General features: G+C 44.0%; 1 protein-coding gene across 5 annotated transcripts in view; it reads left to right on the forward strand.

Annotated features, from left to right (window-relative positions):
• The window catches only part of CHN2 (chimerin 2), a 316,889-nt gene that overhangs the window by 83,518 nt on the left and 207,069 nt on the right, over positions 1–26,302 (forward strand). Inside the window, exon 2 of one of the 5 annotated variants that reach the window (XM_055347250.2) lies at positions 12,306–12,344. The exons of 3 other annotated variants lie outside the window; for them this stretch is intronic. In XM_055347250.2, coding sequence (XP_055203225.1) covers positions 12,306–12,344 — 39 coding nt within the window. Of the gene's footprint in view, positions 1–7,961; positions 8,524–12,305; positions 12,345–26,302 lie in introns of those variants that run through there. One more of the 5 variants, XM_055347252.2, reaches the window with a different exon arrangement.

Below are 26,302 nucleotides of genomic sequence, written 5' to 3' on the forward strand. Positions count from 1 at the left end.
CACTCTACAAGGCACTGGGTGTAGAAGTGGTTCCTAGGCTTTGTTGCTTACAGCTGAACAGAGAAGGCAGATGTTCAGCCATAAACTTGGAACATGAAAATAGCCTGGAAAGCCTGCCAATTGTGTGATTGTGTGCAAGTCGCCTACCTTCCTCAGCCTTGAGTTCTTCATTCAAAAACCAATGAGTGATAGGAACACATAACTAAAGTATCTGTAGGGGCCAGGCATGGGTGCTCATGCCTATAATCCCAGCACTTTGGGAGGCTGAGGCAGGTGGATCACCTGAGGTCAGGAGTTCGAGACCAGGTCTGGCCAACATGGAAACCCCATCTCTACTAAAAATACAAAAATTAGCTGGGCATGGTGGCGCATGCCTGTAATCTCAGCTACTCAGGAGGCTGACAGCTTATAAACACTATTATATACATTGTATGATAAAATGCACTGACCCACCTCATATGCTTTTGAAAATTAAGCGTATGAATAAGCAATAGATTTAGATGTTATGAAACTCAAAATTCATAAAATGGTAAATAGTGAAAAGTCCCCCTTGTGCTCTGTTCTCAATCTGCCAGTTCCTTTCTCAGAGATACCATTTTCTTGTGCACCCTTAAAAGGGTATTTTTTGCATGTACAAGCTAGCACTGTGTGTGCACATATTCTTTTTTTTCCTCTTTTTTGTTTTGCAGAAATGATAACCTACTATTCACTATTCTGTGCCTTGCTTTCTTCGCATACTGAAAATTATCCATGGAAGGATACAGCACCATTTTTACTTAAGGAACCCCTTATTTAGGGACACTTAGGTTGTTTTCAATATTCTGCTCTTGTAAAGAGTGCTGCCTCATTTCACACACATGTGAGTATATCTATAGGATAAATCCCTAGGAATGGAATTGCTGCATCAAGGAGAATGTGTATTTGTAATTTTGATGCTTGTTGCCAAATTTCTGTCCATAGTGGCTCCAAGTTACCCTCCTATTGGCAAGGTCTCCCGTGGCTGTGAGGATCACATGAAATAATATGTTTAAAACAACTTCATGAGCTGGAAAATGGGTCAACATAACCAAAGGATCCTTATCCCCCTCTCTCCCTACACAGTAGCTCTTCTACCTGCTGCTGGGAGAAGTGATGGTTACATGTCAGGGGAGACACCGTACAGCCCTGTCCAGCCATTTTCCCCTAAAAGATATTTATCAGGGGTTGTTTTGACACGGGAGATGCCTCCTTGTCCTCATCTCCCTGAAGTACAGATGGCTGTGGGGCTCCTGTAACACATCTCATGTAGTGCCTGAGTATGCGGTGCGTCAGAGGGTGTCAGCTGACAGCTTCTGCTGCCTCGGCACTGGGTGGTGGGAACACTCAGGACTCCCTCCCGCCTCCTCCATAAATAACATAGAGACAGTTGTGTTGACTCGGCAGTGGCGTGATAGAACAGGCCGGGATGGGAACTATGACCTCACCTGGTTTTCGACAAGCAGTGAAGATGTAGCTGATAATGCATGTCAGCTCATTTGTCCATACAAGCTGTGTTCATTGCTACTGGTTCTTCTGTTTGTGTTGTAAATTCTGTTTCACATTGGAGTTTGGTATTAGGTGAAAGAAAGAATGACAGGGATTCATGGTTGTCTCTTATTGAGATAGCTCCTCAGTTCAGTTCAACAGATTGTGACTGACACATCTCAATTTAACTCCAGAAGTTTCCACTGAGTGCCCACTATGTGCAGGGTACAGTGCTGAAATGTGTCATGTTTTTAAATACTGCTTACAGCTACAGCTGTTGGCTGTCTACATGGACTTTCGCAGACTGAAATAGCTTTCCTTTTTCCTTTTGCTAGTGGCTCATTATATGTTACATTGACAAACTAAATTGCAAACCAGGGATGATTCACTTTGCACTATAGAAGCATTCCTGAAAATTGTTTTTGAAAAATAATTGTTATAAAATAAATAATGTTTTAACTGTACTGGTGGATTTTTCTATTAAAAGCAAATTCCAATGCTGAATTGTTTTGAAAGATAAAACATTATTTTCTGATGTATCTGTTCAGTAAAGGAGAATTTTTACCTAAAGGGAAAATAAATTTAATACCTTTAGTCATCTGAAGCAATACCAAATATAAGCTTTAAAAAATATTTTAAGAGCCTGTGAGCAATGAATACTAACAAGAACGAATGTCATGAAGATCACGTGACAGAGAAAGACATAATCTTATTTGCTGGCAATAGCTGATAATGATAAATCTTCCAGTGTAAAAAATAGGAATCATGAAACAAGCAACAGAGAAAGATGAAAAAGATTGGAGAAAAAGAAGAAAATGAAAACACGGAGAAAAGGAACAATATCAGCAGGTGGTGGATGGCCCGAGTGGCAGAGGAAGTGAAAGCCAAATAGCAAAAGTGGCAGCAAAGAGGACAGCTGGCCAGTAGGAGAGAAAAGAGAAGCCACCTCTCCTGGAAGCTGTGTTATCTGACCCCCTCATGCTGCTTCTGCCTGAGAGTGCGTCGATGTCTGACCTCCACTGGAGTCAGTCAGTCCTGGGAATACCGTGTATTCCTGCATAACAGTACCTTAGAGCTTTCCTTACGTGCTTACCTGGTGGCAGGTGACTGTTCTGAGTGCTTTGTGTATTAACTTATTTAGCTGCTGTAGCAACCCCTTGAGAAATCATTTTCCCCACTAGACAGGGGACGTAACTGAGCAGCTCACCCAAGGCCAGAAGCACTGAGCGGAAAAGCTAGGTTTGATTGGCAGAATTCTAAGATGGTCTGCCCCCAAGTTTCCCCTCGGTTGGTATACACAATCTGTAGAATCCTCTCCCCTTCCATGTGGACAGGACTAGTAAAAATGATGGGATTTCACTCTCTTTATTAGGTTACATTATACAGCAAGGATAAAGAGATATTTGCAGATAATAAGTAAGGTCCCTAATCAGTTGATTTTGGGTTAATCAAAAGGGAGACGTCCGGGATGGGCCTGACCTAAATATGCAAGCTCTTTATATTTATATTTTTATTTTTATTGTCATTTTTATTGAGATGGAGTCTTGCTCTGTTGCCCAGGCTGGACTGCAGTGGCACAATCTTGGCTCACCACAACCTCCACCTCCCGAGTTCAAGCAATTCTCCAGCCTCAGCCTCCCGAGTAGCTGAGACTAAAGGCATGCACCACCATGCCTGCCTAATTTTTGTATTTTTAGTAGAGATGGGGTTTCCCTATGTTAGCCAAGCTGGTCTTGAACTCCTGACCTCGTGATCCGCCTGCCTCTGCCTCCCAAAATGTTGGGATTACAGGCAGGAGCCACCGTGCCCAGCCAAGCTCTTTTTTTTTTTTTTTTTTTTGAGACACAGTCTCTCTCTGGAGTGGCTCACTGCAACCTCTGCCTCCCAGGTTCAAGCGATTCTCCTGTCTCAGCCTCCCTCCACGTCTGTAGCTGGGACTACAGACATGCGTCACCACGCCTAGCTAATTTTTGTATTTTTATTTATTTTATTTTTAGTTTTTGAGACGGAGTCTGGCTCTGTCCCAGGCTGAAGTGCAGTGGTGCGATCTCCCCTCACTACAACCTCCACCTTCCGGGTTCAAGCGATTCTCATGCCTCAGCCTCCCAAGTAGCTGGGATTACAGGTGTGCACCACCATGCTTGGATAATTTTTGTTTTTTAGTAGAGATGGGGTTTCACCATGTTGGCCAGGCTGGTCTCAAACTCCTGACCTCAGGTGATCTGCCTGCCTCGACCTCCCAAAGTGCTGGGATTACAGGCATGAGCCACCACATTTGGCCTAGGCAAGCTCTTTAAAAGAGGCTCCAGGTTTTCCCTAAAGAAAGAGAATTGAAGCTCCAGATTCTTCTGCTGACCCTGAAGAACCAAACAGCCTGTTGTGAACAGCCTATGGGAAGGGGCCACGTGGCCAGAACCTGAGAATAGGCTTAAGGTTGCTCAGAGTGGTCCCTGGCCAACAACTAGCAAGGAAATGGGGACCTCAGTCATCAGCCTCAGTGAAATGAATACTGCTAACAACCACATGAGTTGAGAGGAGAATCCTGAGCTCAAGAAAGGAACACGGTCTAGCTGACTCCACGATTTCAACCTGGGAAGCCCGGCGCAGAGGACCCAGCTAAGCCACACCTGGACTTCTGACCCACAGCAACTGTGAGCTAGTGAGTGGGTGTCGTTTTAAGCTGCTAAGTTTGTGTTAATTTGTTCTGTAGCAATAACAGATGAATGCACAAGGATCTGAACCTCATGATTCTGGCTGCAGAGCTCACATGCATCCTCCCTTCTCCAGGCAGCCTCTTCAGAGACGTCATCTCAAAAATCACTAAATCCTGGAACTTCAGGGTTGAATGGGGAACTTTGATCTAGCCCAATTGTTTAATCAAACTTTTCCTTTGCAGCAGATGGCCACTGTGCAGGCAGACTGGGGGAGCTGCTCTACTTGCTGTGGGGTGTGTGAGCCGCTTCTGTTCTTTGCACTCCTCTCCTTGAGGAATCTCTGGGGAACACAGTTTGAGAACCACTGATCTGATCCAACAACTCATCTTTACATTTCCCTCTACAACATCCTGACACCTTGTTCCTTTGGAAAGTCTTCTGTGGCATTGAAATCTGGCTCACCGTAATTCCCACTATTGGTCCAGGTCCAGCCATAGGTGATACACAGAACAAATGGAACTCTTTTTCCATAGGACAATGCATCACTCATTAAAGACAGTTCTCACGTTTCATGGAAGCCTTCTATTTTCCAGACAAAACATCTCCATGACCACATAGGAGCTGCCAGTCCCTTCTCTCCTACTGTTTGCCTGTGTTTCTCTTAGAGTCAGGTCAGGAACTAAGCACAAAATTTTTGGTGTGGTCTGCTTCACATAAAATACGGCAAGCCTAGCATAAGCCACAGTCTAAATATTCTGTTTCCATGAATGCAGCGTTAGACCACATTTGCTTTTTCGCAACCACAATGCAGTGCTGACTCATACCACACGCAGAGTCAATCAAAATTCCCTTTTCACATATGTGGTTGCTAGGGTATGTCTTCACCAACATGTACTTAGGTGTGTTTATTTTAACCTGAATACAGGCTTCACATTCATCACCATTGTGTCTCATCAGGGATCTGGTGCATATCTTGGATGATCCTGATTATGTCATCCAACAATATTGCTCTTCTCCCTAGCATCACCTCAACTCTCAATTGGACAAATATGCCATAAATATCCTCATCGGAGTTATTGACAGAATTTTGGAACCAGACAGGGCTGAGGTCAGAGCCCTCTAGCACCATATTGATGACTATTCCCAGTGTTTGGGTCCTTCAAAAACTTACAAATCCAACTACTTGTATCATCTAATGGCAGTGATCCAACTCATAAAGGTACCACCAGAAATATAATGAACTATTTCCTGGCCGCCAAGTACAGGCATTAAGTCCATTTCTCTGCCTTCCCAAGCCAGGAGGTCACTAGAGCTCCTCCTGCATGCCCACAAACACGTAGGAGCCTCTTTTCCAGGATGTGCCTCATACCCACCCTTTTATCGTTTGCTCCTCCTTAGATAAACACCATTCCCCCCCGCTCCGCATGATTCCATTCTCTCTCATCTTTTTTTTTTTTTTCTTACTCAGATTCCCTTGGGAAAAGGTAAAGACTACTTAGAGGATACCAGTGAACCTTGGAGTACCTAAATGATTGTGGCAGGCCTCATCTTTATGTCAGAGGAGGAATCTTTTTGGGGTATCTTATCATAAGAAATAGGGTAGGGCTCCAGTGTAAAAGTCAGGACAAGTTGCATAGGTGGGAGGGGTGCAGGGAAAGGTGGGGTCTGCATGTGGGGATGGGACGGGGAGGGAGATGAAGGGACAAGGCTGTGTTTACCTCTGAGGTTTCCGTGGGGCAGGGGCGAAGCCAGCGTCTTCTGCAGCCTCACCCTTTCTTCCTCTCATTTCGCCCTTTCTCTACCAGCCACACCTTATATTAAAGCAGAGGGTAAAGGGAAAAATAAGACTTGCTTTGTAAAGTGGGGTCATTGTTCTTGACAGCACTGGGGACAGCCTCTGCTCCATGTGGCATCTTGGGATGGATGAGTTCCCAGATCCACCCTAAAGTGGAGATGCTGTGATTCCACAATTCCTTTAGAGAGACCATAAAGCCCATATGAGTGGGCTTGGTGGAGATAGTCTGTGATTATAAATATATCACAAGCCTGTCTTGGTTTATTTTTTCATATACCTTTCTCCTTTATTCACACTCATTTATATAAACATGAAAGTTGCCCTGGGTCTTATAGGATACCTATGCTACCTGAAGACGAAGAGCTTCTGTTTGATCATTGAAAAAGAAGTGTTTTAGTTGTGGTTAAATTTGACAGTGCAGCATTCACCTAGTATTCATTTACCATCTCTAATAACTATCCCCCTCTTTTCTTCTCCTGTATTTTTAGTTCATTTGTTTCTGGTGGAGTCCCCTCTACGCTCTACTTTATACGGGTATGCAGCTTAGGTCTGGCCAATCAGAACCTTATATTCTCCCTTGTTGGATTCAAGGCACCAAGAGGGCAGAGAGACTTTTGCTGAGTCTCCTGGCAAAAATACGCTTGGTCTTCTTCACTGAACTTTTCAGGTTTTGAGGCTCAAGCCATCTGAGCCACCTTGCCCCCAGGAAGTGGGGATCTGAAAGAGGATGGCACTAACACAGAGAAAGTGGAGATGGGAGATGGAGCCAAACTGAACTCTGGGGGCATGAGGAGGAAGTGACTACATTCTAGACTCAGCCAGATTTCTTGGGTTTGAATTGTTCTGCCACTTACAAATGTGGTCACTCTATCCAGATTAGTCTCTGTGCCTCAGTTTACTCATTTGTGAAGTGGGAATTGTTATGATACCTACTTATGGAGTTGTCGTGAGGGTCAGGTGAGTCATGTGAAATGCTGAGAAAAGCACCCAGCATTTGGTATGTACTATACGAGTGTTAGTCATCATTTGAGCCCTATGCCAAGACATGACTAAAATGAGACCCACCCCTTGATTTTTTTCAGCTCTAAGAACAATAAATTTTCTTTTGCTGATAGTCCGTTTGGGTTGTGTTTGTTGTCACTTAACCCAAAGAGTCCTAACTAGTAGACTCAGTGAAATCAAATTCATATTCAGGTTTCAATTTTGTCTTCCTTAATGACCCTAAGATAGAAATAATCCAAACTTAGATATTCCTTTCTTGATTATTGTCCAGCAATGAGCAAGGTCTTGGAACTGGCTAATTTCCTTCTTCTTCCTCTCTTCTTGCTTGCATTTATTTGAAATTTGGTCTTCAGCATGTCTTTAAAAAATACTGCATGTCACAATTATTTAAGGAACCTCAGAACACTGCAATTAGATTTTCATAACAAGCATATACTTTATGTCCTTTATTTCCAATTCATGCAATATTTAAAATGACAATATGAAAAAATAAAATATGAAAAAGAAAAATAAATATATTAGTATATTAGACATAAATAAAAATTTAAAAACACAGTGAATGGGGAAGGTGGGTAGTTGGCTGGAGCTGTGTGTGGGAATAGGGAGCAAGTAAGAAAACCTGGGAATCTCCACTGGGTTCAGCAACTGCTTGGCTGTGTGGCCTTGGACAAGTCAATTCTCGCTGGTTTCCCAGTCTGTAAAACAGGCAGGATGCGATAGCTGAGGTTCCTTCCTTATTAATTTTGAAGTGTGTAAGAGCTTTCTTAAGCATCGTAAATAACATGTTTAATTTTCTCTGTGGTTGTGAAATGATGGAAAAGAAATTAGAAAAATGTAGCTGTTAATGAGACTCATCTGCGTTTTGTGATTCCTTAGAATTTGTGGTGTATATTTTAGGGTTACTCCCATCTCTTTTCTTTCTATATCCAAAGGGATTTGTTTACTCTTTTTTTTCCCCCATTTTCTTCTGTCTCAAAAATCCATGTGGTCTTCCTGAGTCCTCACTGTCTTAATAATCAAGGGGCTTGGCTGTTTCAGCTGAGAATAGCAGCAGTGGCTCTAGTCAGCTTTAATTAGCAGGCAGCATGCAGAGAGGAACAATAAGGAACCAGAATTGAAAACAAATAGTAAACTAGAGACAATGGAGACAAAGAAATGGAGACAAAGCAAATAAGTAGAACCAGTTCAGGGGGCTGGGAAGACAGAAGCCACAACAGTGTTAGTCTTCCTTTTTCTTAGAATGGAAAGCCAGGCCTGGCATGTAGTGGGCACTCAGGGGGTTTGCAGAAGTGAGAGGGGCAAGGGAGAAATAGATGAGATTGAGCATTTGGCTGTGTGTGGACACGCTTCATCGTGCCAACTCAACTAGCCCTGGGATGGCGGAGGAAGAAAATCACAAAAGGAAACTTAGGATGCCCAGGTTCCAGCACAAAATGCACTTCCCACTGCCGAGGTGAAACTATCTGAGGCATTGAATGAGGAACAATACAATTTTTGAGAAAGCTAAGGAGGTGCCTACCAACCCGAACCAACGCATTTGTTTTTGAGAAACGTGGTGCTTATTTGCAAGTAAGTATTCATTTCATGCCTCGCTATTTGGCTTGTAGGTTGGACTTAATTAAAAAAGCTGTAGCATCTTTGAGTCCAATTTCCTCTTTTCACGTAGCATCTGTCCCTGACAGCTTGTGTGAGGCTCGGCCACTTGTTGAGGCTGAGGCTAGAGGAGGAAATGACAAGGGAGAGGCAAGATGGACATACGCCTCTTGTTGGAGGTGGCACTCTCTAATTCTGCATGGCCCCGTCACGTGCTTGGGAGGCTTCTTGGTTGAAGCAAGGCAACAGATGTCTCCGAGAGGGGGATGCTGGCAGCGTCCCAAAGGCCAGCAGGACTACGGGTTAGGCATGAGTAAGCCGACGGGAGAGGGAGGCACACATGCTTTGCCCTCTGCTCAGAACTGGAAAACAGGCAAACATTGGATAAGAGCAAATTCTAGAACTGAACAGAGGGTGATGGCAGAAAGAAAATACTTCTTTGGAACAAGCATTATCCTGCGGGGTGGAGGTAGATGTGGGGGATGGGGAACTTGACTATTTTCAAAGACAAATATGCCCCAGCACTTCCTACATTGAAATAGATGGCACGAGAGATAAAAGTCAATAGGGTGTTGACTTTGCCTATCCACGCGGCACTGTTTTGCTTTGCAAAGCATGGCTACTTACATATGCATTTACCCGGAAGTTTGACTTTAAATGTTACCAAAAAAGAGAACTGAAGCTTTCTCCCCTTACAGCTGTCATTCTTAGTTATCAGGACAAGCCTATCAGTAAATTCAAACCAACCTGTATCTCATTTTGAAACAAGTAATTGAGTTTGTGGTAAGTAAGCTCTTACAGATGGAGCATGCACTTAATCTACTTTGCATTTGAAGGTTTTAGTGTTGCTTTTAAAGCAGTTTGTTTGAAGTTCAAGGTATTAGAATTTGGATCTTTAGGGACTTCACTCCTAATTTAAAGGAATCTTTGTAAATTGCTTGGGCCTTGTTCCTGAAATTACCTGGCATTTCCCTAACTGCACTGTTTTAAAGCACAAGGACCGTTTGACCAAACATGCTGCATTCATGTTCTTTTTCTGGGCCTTTGCTCTTCGCCTCTGCCTACCTTTATTCCCTAACAACAGATGTTCTGGCTATATTTTGTCTCTGAACAGTCCCTTTTGCTTTTATGCAAAGGAACCCAGCACTGTGGCACATCCCGCCTGAAGCTTGTTTATCGCTCTGTTCCTTGTGGTTCTGTGGATAGCGAATCTCTGCTGCTGTTCCCATTTCTTTCCATTTGATATCTGAAGAATATAGTCAGCCTGATTGCTGAGCAGACTATCAGAGATTCACGGAAGAAGACCATCTCTGGGCCATCTTACGGCTTAGATTCACACACAGCCACATATCTAGAAAGCCAGCAAGGTCAGGAGCAACAGGGGTTTTGTTTGGCCAGGCAGTATTCCCGTGAGACTTGTGTGCCACCATGAATAATGTTTAGTAAGTTTTACTGGTACTTTGCCAATTACACAAGTAATAAGATGATATTTATGGACAAATTAGAACAAAGTATAGATAAGCAAAATGGATGACCTGCCTGCAAATTCTACATTTAGAAGTGTTAATGGTGGCAAATCCATTTGGGTCTGCAGCAACTTCAGTTCTGGCCTCCTCAGAAGAAAAAATTCAACCAAGGGGCATAAGGCACAGTGAGAGACCAAGGCAAGTTTTAGAGCGAGAGTGAAAATTTATTAAAAAATGTTAGAACAGGAACAAAAGGAAGTAAAGGACACTCAGAGGAGGGCCAAGCAGGCAACTTGAAAGATTCAAGCGTGTGGTTAGACCTTCGACTTGGGGTTTATATGTTGGCATGCTTTCCGAGGGTTGCATCTCTTCTTCCCTTATTCTTCCCTGGGGGTGGGTTGTTTGCATGCACAGTGTCCCGCCAGCACTTGGGAGGGGCCACAGGTGCAGTGTGTTTACTGGAGTTGTACGCATGCTCACTTGCAGTGCTTTTCCCTTACCAGCGGAGTGTTTCTAGAGGAAGGTCATATACCAGTTAAATTCCACCATTTTGCCTCTTAGTGCACATGCTTGGGCCCACTCACCCAACTTCTAAGATCTTACTGAGAAGCAGCTGATCACCAGTTTCAGGTGTTTTCTATCTATTGGGAGACAGCCTTTCCCTGGTACCGGCTGCAACCAATTATTATTTAAGAGAGACAGATTAACAACTGCCTGACCATCACCTGATGGTCTCCTGACATTCCCGGTTGGTGGTGGAGGGGTGCTCTCCTGCCCTGCTTGTGTCTGCCTGACTCCCTACTGTAACAAAGGTAATGCTTCTAATTGCCTTTTATGTACATATATACATGTAAATATGTATTTTGTTTTTAAATGTGGTCAGACTGTTCCCATTAAATTTCAAAATCTACCATGGACATATTTCATATCTTTAAGTATTTGACATTATTTTAATGGCTATGCATAGTTCAGTTGCATGGATGGAACTTTCTTTTTTTTAACCAGTCAACTATTGTTACATATTTAGGTTGATCCCAGTTTTTCTTTCTAATAAACCATGCTGCAATGAACATTCTTGTGGCTAAAGCTTTGCACATCCTTATTTTTTTTTAAGTATTAAATCCTAGAAGTTGAATTGTTTGATCAAAAACTGCCACGATTCTTACATGTATCTATCCTGTATACCCTTTAGGATGGCACAGAGTATCTGTGTAGCAAAAGTTAGCACCGAATGTTTTCCACACTAAACCTGAGATAGGGAAAGAGCAGGAAGGACTTCTGCCCTTTACTCTCGGAAGTTTTGTTTGTATTACTGCCTGCTATAAATACAAAGAGAAGGACTTGGCTCCTCGTGTATTTTGGCTGTTGCAAGCCCTAAATATTTAATTCAATATGTTTAAAGTAGGCCTTATGAACTACTGGGGCGGAGGATTTTATGACACTTTTACCATGACGTGCAAATTTGTATATCCACACTTTATCTGTAGCAGTATCTGCATACATTTAGTTATGGGAGGCAGAGGATGGAGTGAGAGACAGGCCAGCACCCTTAATTCTTCTCTGTGTTGAACAGAGGTGCATGTTTTTGATATGCTGAGGAGCATTACTATAAAATGCAGACTAATAGTATTTCACTGGAGAATAGAAAATACTTAGGGAAGCTGGAGTGCTCCGAGACAACCTTTCAATCCATTTACCAAAAGAGCTTATAATGGAACTCAGGTTTCAAGGGAGGTCAAACACTAATAAATATTGAGAAAAAATAGTTAAAAGGACATCAAGTTAATATTTTACAATCTATTCTTTGATCTTGGAAGGCTTGAAATATTTTTCTACACTACTTCTGTGATTTATTGATTCACCCCTGCCAATTGGCATATTAGAACAGACACAGATGCCTTGCTTTTAACTACAGCTTCCGCTTCTATAATGCTTTGCAATGCCAACAGATTTTTATGTATTCACTGGCATCACTTATTGATACCGCCACAGTTCTGGAATATTTGCTAGTTAAAAACTGGATCGTTGTCAGTAAAAGCGACTGAAATGTTACTGATTTTTGTTTCAATGCTGTAATAACATCTCTTGGTTTTGTTGTATTGGTTTGGGGGGAAAAGTAAAACACCCTGCATTTCATTGACTCTTCCACCTTTATCTGTATTCAAAATATGTTCAGAATCTGATTATTTTTCTACTTTTGTTGTCACCACCCTAGTCTTGGGGAAAAAAATATATCTGTCACGGATTACAATAACCTCTTAACTGGCTGTTTCCACTCTTGCCTCTCTTCAGTCTATTCTGAACCCAGAAGCCCGAGAGAGCTTCCAAAATGTAAGTCAGATGATGTCACTCCTCCGTCTTTGCACTCAGAGCCAGCCTCTGCATGCTGAGCCTCATCTTCCTCACCTGCCACATGCCCCACTCCCCGCTTCCATTGCAAAGACAGAGCTGTCAGGAGAGAGTCTGGATTGGCAGCACTCGTTTGCAGCTACCAATCTCAAGGCCCAGATGCTCTGCCTTCCCTGCTGTTTCTGAAGGTGATTGTCCCTGCTGCTGCCTAAGGGCCCCATTCACTGGTCCATTAAATCCTTTTCCCTCCCACCTTGTCCCCTTGGCCCTGCTGACAATGGCCCCTTCTCCCTCCTGCATCGTCAATTTTCCCCTGAATTAAGGACTATCGGGCTTTGACCCATCACTCTACCTACACCCTTCTTCTGAGGGCAGCTAATGCCCACCCCCCCTCGCCGCCAACCCATATTAACTCCAAGGTCCACTCTCAGTCCTTGCCTTATTTGGCTTTTCAGCCACGCTTGCGAATGTTGATCACTTCTTCCACCTTGAAGGTGCTCTTCTGGCTTCCACAAACTGCGCTCTCCTCCCTCAGACTTCTGGTCACTGTTACTTCTCTGTCTTTACATCGCGCTCCTCTCTCCTTCCCTCACTCAGCTCCAGACACACAGGCTGCCTTGCAGTTCCCGCAACCAGGTTGGGTGTGTTTCAGGGCCTCCGAACTTGCTGTGCCTTCTGCTTCGAATGTGCTCTTCCTAGCTGTCTGCATGGCTCTCCGTCCCTCTCTTCATTCAAGCACGTACTTGAAAGGCACAGGTGCTACCTGCGCTCCTTTCCCACACTGTTTTCCCCTAGCACATCTCATTGTCTCGCTCACTATCTGTTTTATGTATGTATTTCATTTATTGTCAGTCTCTGTGCATATAAGCTCCACGAGGGTGGGAATTTTTTATTTTTATTTTTTTTGAGACGGAGTCTCGCTGTGTCGCCCAGGCTGGAGTGCAGTGGCGCGATCTCGGCTCACGGCAAGCTCCGCCTCCCGGGTTCACGCCGTTCTCCTGCCTCAGCCTCCCGAGTAGCTGGGACTACAGGCGCCCGCCACCACGCCCAGCTAATTTTTAGTGTTTTTAGTAGAGACGGGGTTTCACCGTGTTAGCCAGGATGGTCTTGATCTACTGACCTCGTGATCTGCCCGCCTCGGCCTCCCAAAGTGCTGGGATTACAGGCGTGAGCCACGGCGCCCGGCCTGAGGGTGGGAATTTTTATCTGTTGTGTTCTCTGTTGTATCTCCGGCACCTGGAACAGTGCCTAGTATGTGATAGGTGCATAATAAATATTAGTTGAATGAATGAATGAATATTCACGAGACTGCTAGTAGGGTACTTGGAGAAATACTTTCGGGAGTCTTTGTACAGGGATTTAAAAGATTTATAATTTTCTTACAGTTACATGATTTGGGAAAAACAGGGGTGTTTGGGGACAAAAACAACAAATATTTGGAAGGTGGCATGCCTTTCTTATTTTGCCAGCCTTTCTGTATCCACGGAAACACTTTCTCAGAACTGTAAATTGGGCATATGTCCTTAGTGCCTGCCTTGTAACCGCAAGAAGATACCATTTTTGTGCCGCGTTGAAAGACAAGGACAGAATCAGAGAGAAGCAGCTGAGATCTTAAGTCAGCACGTTTGATTCAGAGGCATTATAAGTGTAGACCTGAGAGACTCTGCTCAAAATGCAGCAAATCCCTGCTTTCTGTCTTTGAGGCCTACTGTACAGGTAGAAATGTCACAGGTCACCACTTTATTTTCCCCACACGTGTCAGCACATTGAGTGCACACAGCACCATCCCCTCCCTGCCTGTTCTCACGTATGTTTTTGTCTTCAAAAATTCCTTCTCTATTTATGCTTGCTGAAATTCCATTCCCTTCAAGGCCCAGCAAAAATGCAGACTTGTGTGTGAAGCCTTCCCAGACCCTTGCAGTCCTCATGGACTCCCGCTGTGTGCTATGCTCCTTAGAACAAGCGGCCGGGCGCGGTGGCTTACGCCTGTAATCCCAGCACTTTGGGAGGCCGAGGCGGGCGGATCACGAGGTCAGGAGATCGAGACCATCCTGGCTAACACAGTGAAACCCCATCTCTACTAAAAAGTACAAAAAATTAGCCGGGCGTGGTGGCGGGCGCCTGTAGTCCCAGCTACGCGGGAGGCTGAGGCAGGAGAATGGCGTGAACCCGGGAGGCGGAGCTTGCAGTGAGCCGAGATCGCGCCACTGCACTCCAGCCTGGGCGACAGAGCGAGACTGTCTCAAAAAAAAAAAAAAAAAAAAAAAAAAAAAAGCAAGCCACAGGGCAGTCATCCTCTGTATCTTTGCAGGATTGGTTCCCTGGACCCCCCACAGATACCAAGATCCATGGATGCTCAAGTCCCTTGTATAAAATAGCATAGTATTTGCATATTACCTACACACATTTTCCCATAAACCGTAAATCATCTCTAGACTACTTATAATATCAAATACAATGTAAATGCTATGTAAATAGTTGTTACTCTGTATTGTTTAGGGAATAATGACAAGGAAAAAGTCTGTACATGTTCAGTACAGACGGAACCATCCATTTTTTTCAAATATTTTTGATTTGTGGTTGGTTGAATCCACAGATGTGGAACCCAGGGATACGAAGGGCCGACTGTATCCCTCAGTTTAGCTGTGAACACACACACACACACACACACACACACACACACACACACACACACACACAGATTATAAACCCATTGAGGGCAAGATTATATCATACTTTTTTGGTATTTTCAGCACCTAGAAAATGCCTTGGACACTAAAGGCACTCAGAATTGTAATGAAATGGAAACAACCCCTTTAAAAAAAAAAATCAGGGCCAGGCATGGTGGCTCACGCCTGTAATCTCAGCACTTTGGGAGGCCGAGGCAAGTGGATCACTTAAGCCCAGGAGTTCAAGCCCACCCATCTATTAAAAAAAAAAAAAAATTAAAAAAGACGAGAGAGTTAAAACTGTGAGGAAATCGCTTTATGGTTATTGAGGTGTTTTCTACCAATGTTTTCATCTGGTAGCATGGTCAAATCCCAGTGAGACTTGTCTGTTGAGCCTACTTACTTCTTTTCATAATATTTGTTAGTAAGAGCAGGCAAGTGCTTTTGGGGGCTCTAAGTGAGCCCCTGATAAGCAAGTTTTTGACTAATGCAGATCTGGCCTCTGTGGCATTACTGCCTTTGCCAGCAGAGGGGATTAGGCAAATTGGCAAAGGGTCTTGTGGGAGGCTTCACTGATGCCTGAGATGTTGGGCATTGGGTCCCAGAGGAAGGAGAGTTGGTGCAATCTTGGCAGCTGAGCTGTCTGTGGGCACCACAGGCTTGTCCATGTTGAATAAATATGTATTGTAGCTGCGAAGCCCTAGGCCAGGATTACTCTAAAAAGAGAAAGGTCTGTCCATGTGTAATCACCATTTTTTTTTTTTTTTTTTTTTTAGACAGAGTCTCTCTCTGTCGCCCAGGCTGGAGTGCAGTGGCGTGATCTCTGCTCACTGCAACCTCCACCTCCCAGGTTCAAGAAATTCTCCTGCCTCAGCCTCCCAAGTAGCTGGGATTACAGGCGCCCACCACCAAGCCCAGCTAATTTTGTGTATTTTTAGTAGAGATGGGGTTTTGCCATTTTGGCCAGGCTGGTCTCGAACTCCTGACCTCAGGTGATCCACCTGCCTTGGCCTCCCAAAGTGCTGGGATTACAGGCGTGAGCCACCACGCCCAGCCGTAATCACCTTTTAAAAATTCTAGCTATATCTAATGTGTTTTATTGAAGCGTGTGCTAAAATGCTGTATTTGTAAGGATTCTCAATGATACTGGGTAAATGACTTGTAGTTTCTGAGTGCTGTGGAGTAAAACAATAGAGAGATGTCAGATACTCCAGAGAAAAGGAAGGGTACCTTCAAGAGAGCATTTCCCTAACAGACTCAGTTAGCTTCATTTGCCTAACAAACAGACTCAGTTAGCTTTGGCCTTGAAGGTATTTGCATGTTATAGGGCAGGGTTTCCTTTCATTGAATACTTTTTAAAAGTGCTTCTTTCTAATAGCTTATGTGTACTCCATTGAAAAAATGAGGGACAGAAGAGATAAAGTGCTCTAAATCTATTTAGCAGTCCTCAGGGGCATAACTACAGCCAGATGTTTAATGAACTTACTATGAATTGTCTTGCAGAGGTACAGAGTGACTTCTTAGGGGTGAACACTTTGCCTGTAACCTGAATTCATGCACAAACTTACCTCTATGACAGGATCCTGGCTGGAGGGGAGATTTGCATTTGGGAGCTGGGCACGTCCAGGAGGATGCTCTGTTAATGGCTCCTCTGGATTAAGAAGGGGATCTGTCCTAACGTTGTAGGACTTTCTTCTTAGTTCAGGTAAAGACAGGGTTCTTGTTACAAGGCCATGAAATATTAGGCTCAAAGACACTTTGAAGAGTGAGAAAAATGGAATTTATTGGGTGAAAAGGAAAAAAAGGGGAAACAGGGACCCTCAGCGGAGCAAGACTCCTGCTAGTCGGTTTCCCACCTCACAGATTGAATCCCAGGTTCCACCCTGGAACAGGAGGGCCCAGACTCCTCCCCCCTGCAAAGGGCACTAAATTCTGTGGCCTCACCCCCCATTCTCCTAGTGTTCTGGGGACCCCTTTACACCTGGCTGTCTCATTCCCCCCTCTGAAGAAGTCCATCTGACTGCAGTTAGAAAGGATAAGGATGCAGACCCATCTTAGCCTCCTGCTGACAGGGGGCGCTGTTTTGGGGAAACGGCAGTCAGAGCTCCCTCAAAGACTGATCTGAGGATCCCCGGAAGAAGGGGCCATCAGCTGAGGCTCTGGTTGCGTGATCATTTGGAGTTTGATGGCCTGAAGTTGAGAAGAGACAAACCAGGTTATTAGAAAACATGTATTAAAAGGAAACAAGGTCGGGGGAGGGAGGGTAAGGACAGCTCAAAAATCCCGAGGCCTTTTAGCAGTTTGCACAGAGAGAGGGCGGCCAAAAGCCCGGCTGGTACAAAAACGTTACCCTTTTGCCAGCATGTTGGGCTTCTGGGTTCCCTCCCCACCGAGCCCAGTCCTAAGCCAACTAGTTTAAGGCTTGGGAAATTAACCTTTCCCAGTTTGGAGGATGCACCCGAGGGGAATGACCCATTAAACAGAGACACAATTACCTATCTGTGAAGAGAGGACAGGGGAGGAGAGAGGAAAAAAGAAGGTGTTTTTTAAAGGAGTCCCAGGGGTTCAGGATGCATTTGAAAGGGGTACAGACTGAAGATGAATGGCTACCCGTCTAGAAAGAGGAGAGCAGGAGTCCCTAGTTCCCTTCTTTGCTATCAAATACCTGGGGTACGTGAGGGAGAGAAGGAAGAGCATCTCTTTCCCTCTTCCATCCTTGCATCCCCGAGGCCTTGGTGACTTTGGCAGGCACTACCCATGGGTGCCAAAGCGGCTTTCACCTATGAAGCAGGGGGGCCTAAAGCATAAGAATTATTTGCTCTCACTTATGTTTCTATCCCCACTACTGTTAGTAGCCTTGGAGTTCCCTAGACCTCATTTATGCCATAGATAGTAGACCACCCTTATTTATGAAACAAGAGGCTTGGCTTAATCAGCAGGAATTAGCCATGCTCACCTGTGCTCTGTTAACCTAGGTTACTGTTTGCCTTTGGATTTCTTAGCTCCAGTTTCCCCCGTCCCCCCTCCCCCGCGACCAGGGCTTTGGCCCGAAGCTTGGAATTAAGTTTGGGACAAAAATGTGTTTCGGGGGGTTGCTTGGACTCCTTATAAGCCGAATGCTAAGGTGAAGCTGTGGAACTTAGTCCTTCTCCAACAAGGGATAGAAAAGGATGTCTTGTGACATGCCCAGGTAACTGGTGGCTACAGTAATCCTTGCTGAGATTTGGGTGCATGGTGCTTGGCTTTGGTTAGCTCCCTTGCTTTCATTTTCCCAAAAAGGAAACCTCCGAGTAATGGGCATCCTATTTATCCCCATCACCTGGCAGGATTTGCAGGAGAATTGCTTAGAACTAGAATATCGATCCAGGTTTTTAAATGCCTCATCCCTTTTGTTCCTTCTGAGCTGCAGCTGGAAATTGCTGGTTGGTTTACAGGAACAAGCAGGTTAGTTTAAAAATGTAGGCAAAAACTTAAAAACTACTAATGAGTTTAGAATTTAATGACAAATGTATGATAAGTTTTGAAACATAATTTCTCTCTTTCTCCAGTCCTCATTTTTGTTAAAAAAAAATTATGATAGGACTAAGTTGTTTGCAAAATAGACTTTAGTTTTATACTGGGCCTGATTATTTGCATAAAGTGCAGCAAGGATAACTATTTTTACCAAGGCCTCTTATTTTTTCTCAGATACTTTGAAGGGTGAGCAAAATTGAATTTATAGGGAAAAAAGGGGAAGCAGGGATTCTCCGCAGAGCGAGAGTCCTGCTAGCTGGCTTCCTGCCTCACAGATTGAATCCCAGGTTCCACCCTGAAACAGAAGAGGCCAGGCTCCCCACCACTACAAAGGGACCAAACATCCTATGGTTCCACCCCGTGCTCCCACTGCGCAGGCCGGTCGGAGTTTCTCCGGGCACCCCTTTCTACTTGGCTGTCTTACTAAGGAACATAACCAGTACTGATCCGTGGTGATTTCTGTTGTCATAAGATAATGTACTGTCTGGTTTCACTGAAATCTTGTTTATCATGTGTGTTCATCATGGGGCACCTAAATCAACACATTCCTGACCCCATAGGCAGTGCTGTCTGGGAGACCTTAACAAAGGATTTGCAGTCAGGTTGAGCTTCATTTTGAGGAGTGTTTTCTGTTCTAGTACTTTCAGAAATTTTTGCTCACTGTATCCAGCAACACTGCCTCTGCTGCTTGCTAGCTCTTTGCTTCATTGTGCTCATACATCAAATAAGGATGGGGATGTCACCTTTGTCAGGGGTCTTGAGATAATAGATAATAGTTCTGGAAAGCACAACATGGATGTAATGTATTATTATTATTAATGCACATGACTCAAAACTCTAACTTATAAGAGTAATGCAATTATGAAATGAGGTTACTAATATTGCTTGTTGTCCCATAATTCCTGTATTTCCATTGAGCTTCTATTAAGTAGAAGGCATGGAATACTGAGCTAGAAGCACAAATAACTGATGATGTAGAAAGCATTTTAAGAAACAAGTAGACAACTGTCCATGAGAGTGCAGATAAAAGCATAAGTTCCCAAGAAGGAGAATCGGGGAAGACCTGGAGGATGAAGCAACTTGGGGATGGGCCATGGGGATGGGGAAATGGGATTCCAAACAGAGAAAATAACATAGAGTAAAAAACTGGAGGCAGGAACCCAGAGGGGCCCAGGGTACTGAGTGCAGATTAGACTAGGAAGAAAGATGGGAGCACGGGCTGGAGCCATGGGATGTTTTTCCCTTTGCAGTGGGGAGGAGCCTGGCCTCTTCTGTTCCGGGGTGGAACCTGGGATTCAATCTGTGAGGCAGGAAGCCAGCTAGCAGGAGCTTCCAGATTATGGAACGTCTTACATGTCAAGCTAAGGAATGTGGAATTTCTAGCAGAAGCAATGGTAAGCAGAGTGTAGGATGAGGGAACCAGATGCAATAGACCAAATGAGGTGTTGAAGCCTTCAGGGCATTTCAGAAAAAATAGGAGGTGAGGGTGAGGCAAGAAAGACCCTGAAAGAAGAGACAGGACTTGGCCATTAGTGACATATGAGAAACAAAAGTGAGCTAGGGAGAGGAGGGTGGGGCAAGGGTCAGGTAGTTCATTAGGGCAGGAATGCCTTCCTGGGCCTTTGACACTGGCTTCTGAATGGACAATCTTGGGAAAACATTGCCCTTTTATATTTCTTCCCAATTTTGAGTGATGCTATTTTCTACTTTTAATTGTGCTCAAAATAGCCAAAGATGCAGCGTAATACTTGGAGTCAACAATATGATATGGTGGGTCAAATTTGTAAAGCTAAAAAAAAGTGGTGATTCAGTGTTCAGACTTGAAAAGTTTCCTTGTTTCAAAAAACACCAGAACATGAAATTCTGAATTAATGAAGCAGATAAATTAGCAGGTGATTATTTGAATAACAAAAGAAATCTTTTCCAAAAGCCCCTTTTTTCAGGAATTCTTTAAGCAGCAAGTATGCCTAGTCTTCACCCCCATTGAAGATGTGATTTATTTGTAGGCATTTGATGAAACACAGGAAAGGAATGAGCTTATCTCGTAAAACATGATATTCCTTGGAGCTACATGTTACCATGTGCAATATTTTTAAAATGTGTTTATTTTTATATGTATGAAATAACCATAAGATGAAAATTCTCAGAAATTGAATGAGTATCTTTTCATTTTCTTTTAGTTAATTTTGAGAATTAAAGCTGTAAGGTTTTATTAAACATATAAATGACAAGTTTAAAATTTGTCAATTGTTTTGAATACTGTCATTTGTATAGTCCCCTAATAAACACAGAGTCCAGAAAGTCCTTTGTCATTTTTTCTTAAAAAGCTTGTGATAAGAAAAGCTTTTATAATGTCAGCTCAGGAAACCCTAACAATAGCTTCCCTCATGCATCCTTAAATGAGGTAAATTTAATTATTTTATGTTTTTCTAGCAGTTCCTACTTTCTTCTATAGAATGCTTTTTTTTTTTTTTTTTTTTGAGATGGAGTCTCGCTCTGTCGCCCAGGCTGGAGTGCAGTGGTGCAATCTCGTCTCACTGCAAGCTCCGCCTCCCGGATTCACGCCATTCTCCTGCCTCAGCCTCCCGAGTAGCTGGGACTACAGGCGCCCGCCACTGCGCCCGGCTAATTTTTTGTATTTTTAGTAGAGATGGGGTTTCACCGTGGTCTCGATCTCCTGACCTCGTGATCCGCCCACCTCGGCCTCCCAAAGTGCTGGGATTACAGGCGTGAGCCACCGCGCCCGGCCTATAGAATGCTTTTAAAAATTACTCTTTGCCACCCAAAATATTTGAAAGCAGGGCCTCAAACAGGTACACACACACACACACACACACACACACACACACACACACACACACACACACACACACACACACAGTTTTTTGGATTCATCTGGAATCTAAGTGCAGCACCAGGTAGACTGCTTTGCCCTAAAAGAGGATCCCAGATGCTCCTGGCCTTTCTGTTGTGTCCTGAACGCTGGATGATCCAAGCCCACTCAGGATACCTCTTATCCTTTTCTGAAGGGAGAACCTGCTACATTGTAGAGAGTTGCAGATCTGGACTCCAGGCACTTGGGCTGAAGTCTTTGTTCATGCTCTTGCTTGGCTGGGCGACCTTAGCAAGTTTCTTAACATCGCTCTGCCTCATCTCATCTCATCTATGGCATATGAATTATACTACTCACCCTACGTAATCTCAAAAAATTGCACTAAAATGAGAGCACTCTTTGAGTTTTAACACATTGTACAGAAGGAAGTGCTTGTTATCATGGTGGTAGATTTCCTCCCCCTTTCTCTTCAAATAGGTCCATGTTTGAGTTTTTTGGTCTAGGAAAAAAATTTACAGAAATCCCAACTTAAACATATATTTCCACTATCTTCATCGAAGCCATCTGCAGCCCTAGCTAGACTGAAGCTGGCCACTTTGGGGATAGGAGGCAAAACACCATCCTGTCTACCTGTGGCACTGAAATTTGTGAGATGCACTTCCCCTTGAGGAACATGGGCAAAGCCAGAGGAGCCCTAAGGCAGGACCTAATGTCACAGGCTGGAGAACTCCAAGGGTAAGGACACTCAGCCTTTTGCATTGACCCGTGGCTGTCCCTTTCTAACAGAGTGATCTCTAGAGCTACAGTTTAGCAGAGCGTAATTTTAAAAATTGTGGTCAAATATACATAACATAAATGTTATCATTTTAGCTGCCGCCACCGCTACTGCTGCAGCTACTTCTGCTTCTGCTGCTGCTTCTGCTTCTGCTGCTGCTTCTTCCTCTTCTTCCTCCTCCTCTTCTTCTTCCTCTTCTTCTTCCTTCTTCTCCTTCCTCCTCCTTCTTTCTTCGTATTTCTTCTTTCTTCTTCTTCCAGAGTCTCACTATGTTGCCCAGCGTGGAGTGCAGTGATTTCAGTTTACTACAGCTGCAAACTCCTGAGCTCAAGCGATCCTCCCACGTCAGCCTCCTGAGTAGCTAGGAATACAGGCATGTGCCATCACACCCAGCTAAATTTTAATTCTTTTTTTTTTTTTTTTTTTTTTTTTAGAAATAGGGTCTCACTATATTACCCAGGCTGGTCTCAAACTCTTGGGCTCAAGCGATCCTTTGAAAGTGCTGGGATTACAGATGTAAGCCACTGTGTCTAGCCCCATTTTAACCATTTTTAAGTGTACAGTTTGATGGCCATTCGCAGTGTTATGTGGCCATCACCACCGTCCAGCTCCAGAGCCTTTTCTTCTTCCCAAACTGAAACTCTGTACCCATTAAACAATAACTCTCTATTCTTCTCCCCCTTCCAGAACCTGGCAGCCATTATTCTACTTTCTGTATTTGAACTGACTACTCCACATACCTCATATAAGTAGAATCATATGCTTTTCGTGCTTGGCTTATTTCATTTGGCATATGTCTTCAGAGTTTAGCATGTCGTAGCACAAGTCAGAATTTCATTCCTCTTTCAAGCTAAGCACTGTTCCATTATACACACGTATACACATGTGATTAAATAGTATTCAGCTTAGAGTGACAGATCCCAGTCCCGCCCATCTTCCAGGTCCATCTAGGTTCCAGGGATCTGACTCAGTACCTCGCATCAGGGGCAACAGGCTGTCTATGCCTTGCCATTGTGCGTTGATGCTGGCGTCTGTTTCCCTGTCCCCAGTCATTCATCCCCCTAGTCATTGCTGTGCTGGCCCACGTTCCCCACAGCAAGACAGCTTAAAGTCTGGCTCTCTCTAAGTTATTTTCATGATACACTTGATGCATATGGATCATCCTTCTTTCCAGAAGGAAACTTGGCAGGCTGCATAAGCCTTATTCCCATTGATGCGCCGCCTTTGGGGCCCGTGGGAATCATTCACCTGTTCTTGTGATGTGCTGGGGCACTAGGACCCACCTGGGTTGTCTCAGTCATTGGCGCAGGCACACCAAGCAGACGTATCCACCCTGACACCTCCCTGTCCTCCCCGCCTCTACCAGCACAGGCAAGTGCCGTGCCCCCTTCCCTCTTATTTCCCAGTTCCACCTGGGAGGTTATTATTCACTCCTCTCAGGATCTGCCTGGAGGTGGGTGGAGTTTAGGGCCCTTGTAGGGACTCCCCAGTGTCTAATACCCTTCCACCACCTCCATCCATTCACTAGCTTCCCCCAGCCTATAGGACTTTCTTCAGAGCCTTGGATCACTTAACACCTATCCTTCCAAATCATGCCAGGGCTCAAGACTTCGAAGCAGAAGATAATCCATTTCTTAGTTTTCTGCTTTTGTGTTTCTTTCCTTCTTTCTGAAGTCATGAAAGCAGGCCAGGCATGGTGGCTCACGCTTGTAATCCCAGCACTTTGGAAGGCTGAGGCTGGCAGATCACCTGAGGTCAGGAGTTTGAGGCCAGCCTGGCCAATGTGGTGAAACCCCATCTCTATTAAAAATGCAAACATTAGCCAGGTGTGGTGGCATGCGCCTGTGATCTCAGCTACTCGGGAGGCTGAGGCACGAGAATGGCTCGAACCCAGGAGGCGGAGGTTGCAGTGAGCCGAGATCGTGCCACTGCACTCCAGCCTGGGCGACAGAGTGAGACATCATCTCAAGAAAAAAAAAAAAGTAACAAAAGCAGTGTCTTTGGCTGATTGAATAGGTCAGGGTCACTGGGTAGAGGGACAAAATGAAAAACACACAAAAAGCCACTGGAGTTAGTACTTAACAATATCCTAATTCGAATGTTTCAACCCCACGGTTTAGTAGAAGTACAAGAAGTGTAGAGGACATAAATTAGAGGCAGAACAGAGCCAACCCAATTTGCAGATTGCTGAAGCCTAATCCTTGGCATCCCCAGGAGATTTATATGGTGCGAGACGTAGCTGAGAGTTAAGAAACCAAAAATGACTGAAGAGCAAATAAACATATTCAGAGAGGCTTAGCCAAATTGTAATTGTAGAGAGAGATGATACCTCATAACTAAACACCATGAAACAATGTAAAATGTAACCAAGTGAACCATAACTGTCCTAATGAATCTGCTTTGGAACTCTAGCATTTCATATTTTAGGATAAAATGGGGTATTCTTATATAACACTATGTTAAATGGAACTGTTTTAATCCAGGTTTTGCCTGGGTACCCAATACATTAAATGTGCCATTTAAGAATTTGGTCCAAGACCCCCTTTCAGGAGTACAAAGATTTGCATACGAACTGGTTTTGTGACTCTTAAGCCCTTGCCCATGTAGAATATTGGAGCAAACTGTGTGCTATGTTCTAAATCTCGCCCTCTCCAGAAAGGAAGATACAGGGGGAGGCCAGCCTCTTGCCCCAGGCCCAGAGAGAGAGGCTTCAACTGGACCTCTTGAATGGTTTAAATAAGTGTCATCTGCATTTTGGAGGACACAATAGACTGGGACCTGACTCACTCTGAAAAATCTAAAGGGCAGGTTGCTCTGAGATTGTGGCCTTAGGGGATGACTGGGTATCTAGAAATTGTCAGGGCGGAGGATACGTCTGTTTCCCGTGAACCAGATGTGAGCCAGGCCCCAAGGTCAGTTGGCATGGGTTCAACTTAGATCCTGTCCTGGAGAGCTACTTGGAGGGGAAAGTGACACTGAAGGGAGGGTGAGCCTCCAGATTTCCAGTGGCCAAGGAAGGAGCTCTAAACAGCCAGCGTTTGCCTGCACAGAGGATACGACAGGCAGGCCAGGAAATTCCCAGTGATTGTTGCCGGGGAAAGGGGTGTTTTTCTGAGGACCCCATGAATCATTCCAGAAAAAGAAGAGTGTTTATAAGGTTTCAAAGAGGTATAAAAGATCCTTATCCAACAATGTTTTTTTAAAGCTCTTACTATGTCAGGCAACCCCATTACGTATGAATAAAAGAAATGGCATGGAGAAAACATCCCTTCACCTGCTGTCCATATTCTACATGCTCTAAATCATAAAATATTCAGCACCCAGCATTCTAACAGGGATAGTCTCTTCTATGATAAAGATCAATTTTTTTTTTAGTTTTGATACTTATCGTTATTTATTACAAAGCTTGTAATTTGGAAGAAAATTTGCATTTGTTAACTCTTAAGCGTGATAAAATGGAAAGTTGGGTCAATAGCTGGATAATTTTTAGAGACTAGTAATCAAAGCAATTGTAGAGTTAGCTATTTGATTGGCATTGCACAGAATGAAAAGCCTGATAAGGTTTACTTGTGTAGAAAGCCACACTGGCTGCGCAGAAGCTAACTCTTTGGGCCCAAATTTTACTCTTCTGAAAAAGAATGTGCATCTATTTTATATGTAAATCTTTCTTCCCTCTCCTCCCTTCTCCTCCTCTCCATCCTCCCGTTCCTTCCTCCTCATCTTTCTCCTCCTCCTCCTCCTTTTCCTTTCTCTCTTTCTCTCCTATTTCTACCCCTCCAACCCCTTCCTCTTTCCCTCTCCTTTTCCCCATCCAAACTTAGACACATGCTTCCTTGAATCTTTATTAGTATATTAGATTTCTGTGTTTCATATCTAGCATGCTCACTTCTAGCTCTGCTCGAATGGTATAGCTAAAGGAGAAGCAGTGAAGATTGTGGGCCAAATGCACAATCATTATCAGACAGGTATCTCAGGATGTTCCCAATACCATAATTTGCTTTCTGTCCCGTCATAAGTTAGGGCCTATTTAGGATTTGTTATGGAAGCTGGTATGTGATTATTCATTGATTTACTCAATAGCGCACAGTGTAAGTCAATAAATCTTTGGTGCCTAAACTGGTTGTGTCTTAAGAAGCAGACTTGAAAGCAT

This window comes from Gorilla gorilla, chromosome 6 (genome assembly GCF_029281585.2).
Source record: "Gorilla gorilla gorilla isolate KB3781 chromosome 6, NHGRI_mGorGor1-v2.1_pri, whole genome shotgun sequence".
Lineage (NCBI taxonomy): Eukaryota > Metazoa > Chordata > Mammalia > Primates > Hominidae > Gorilla > Gorilla gorilla.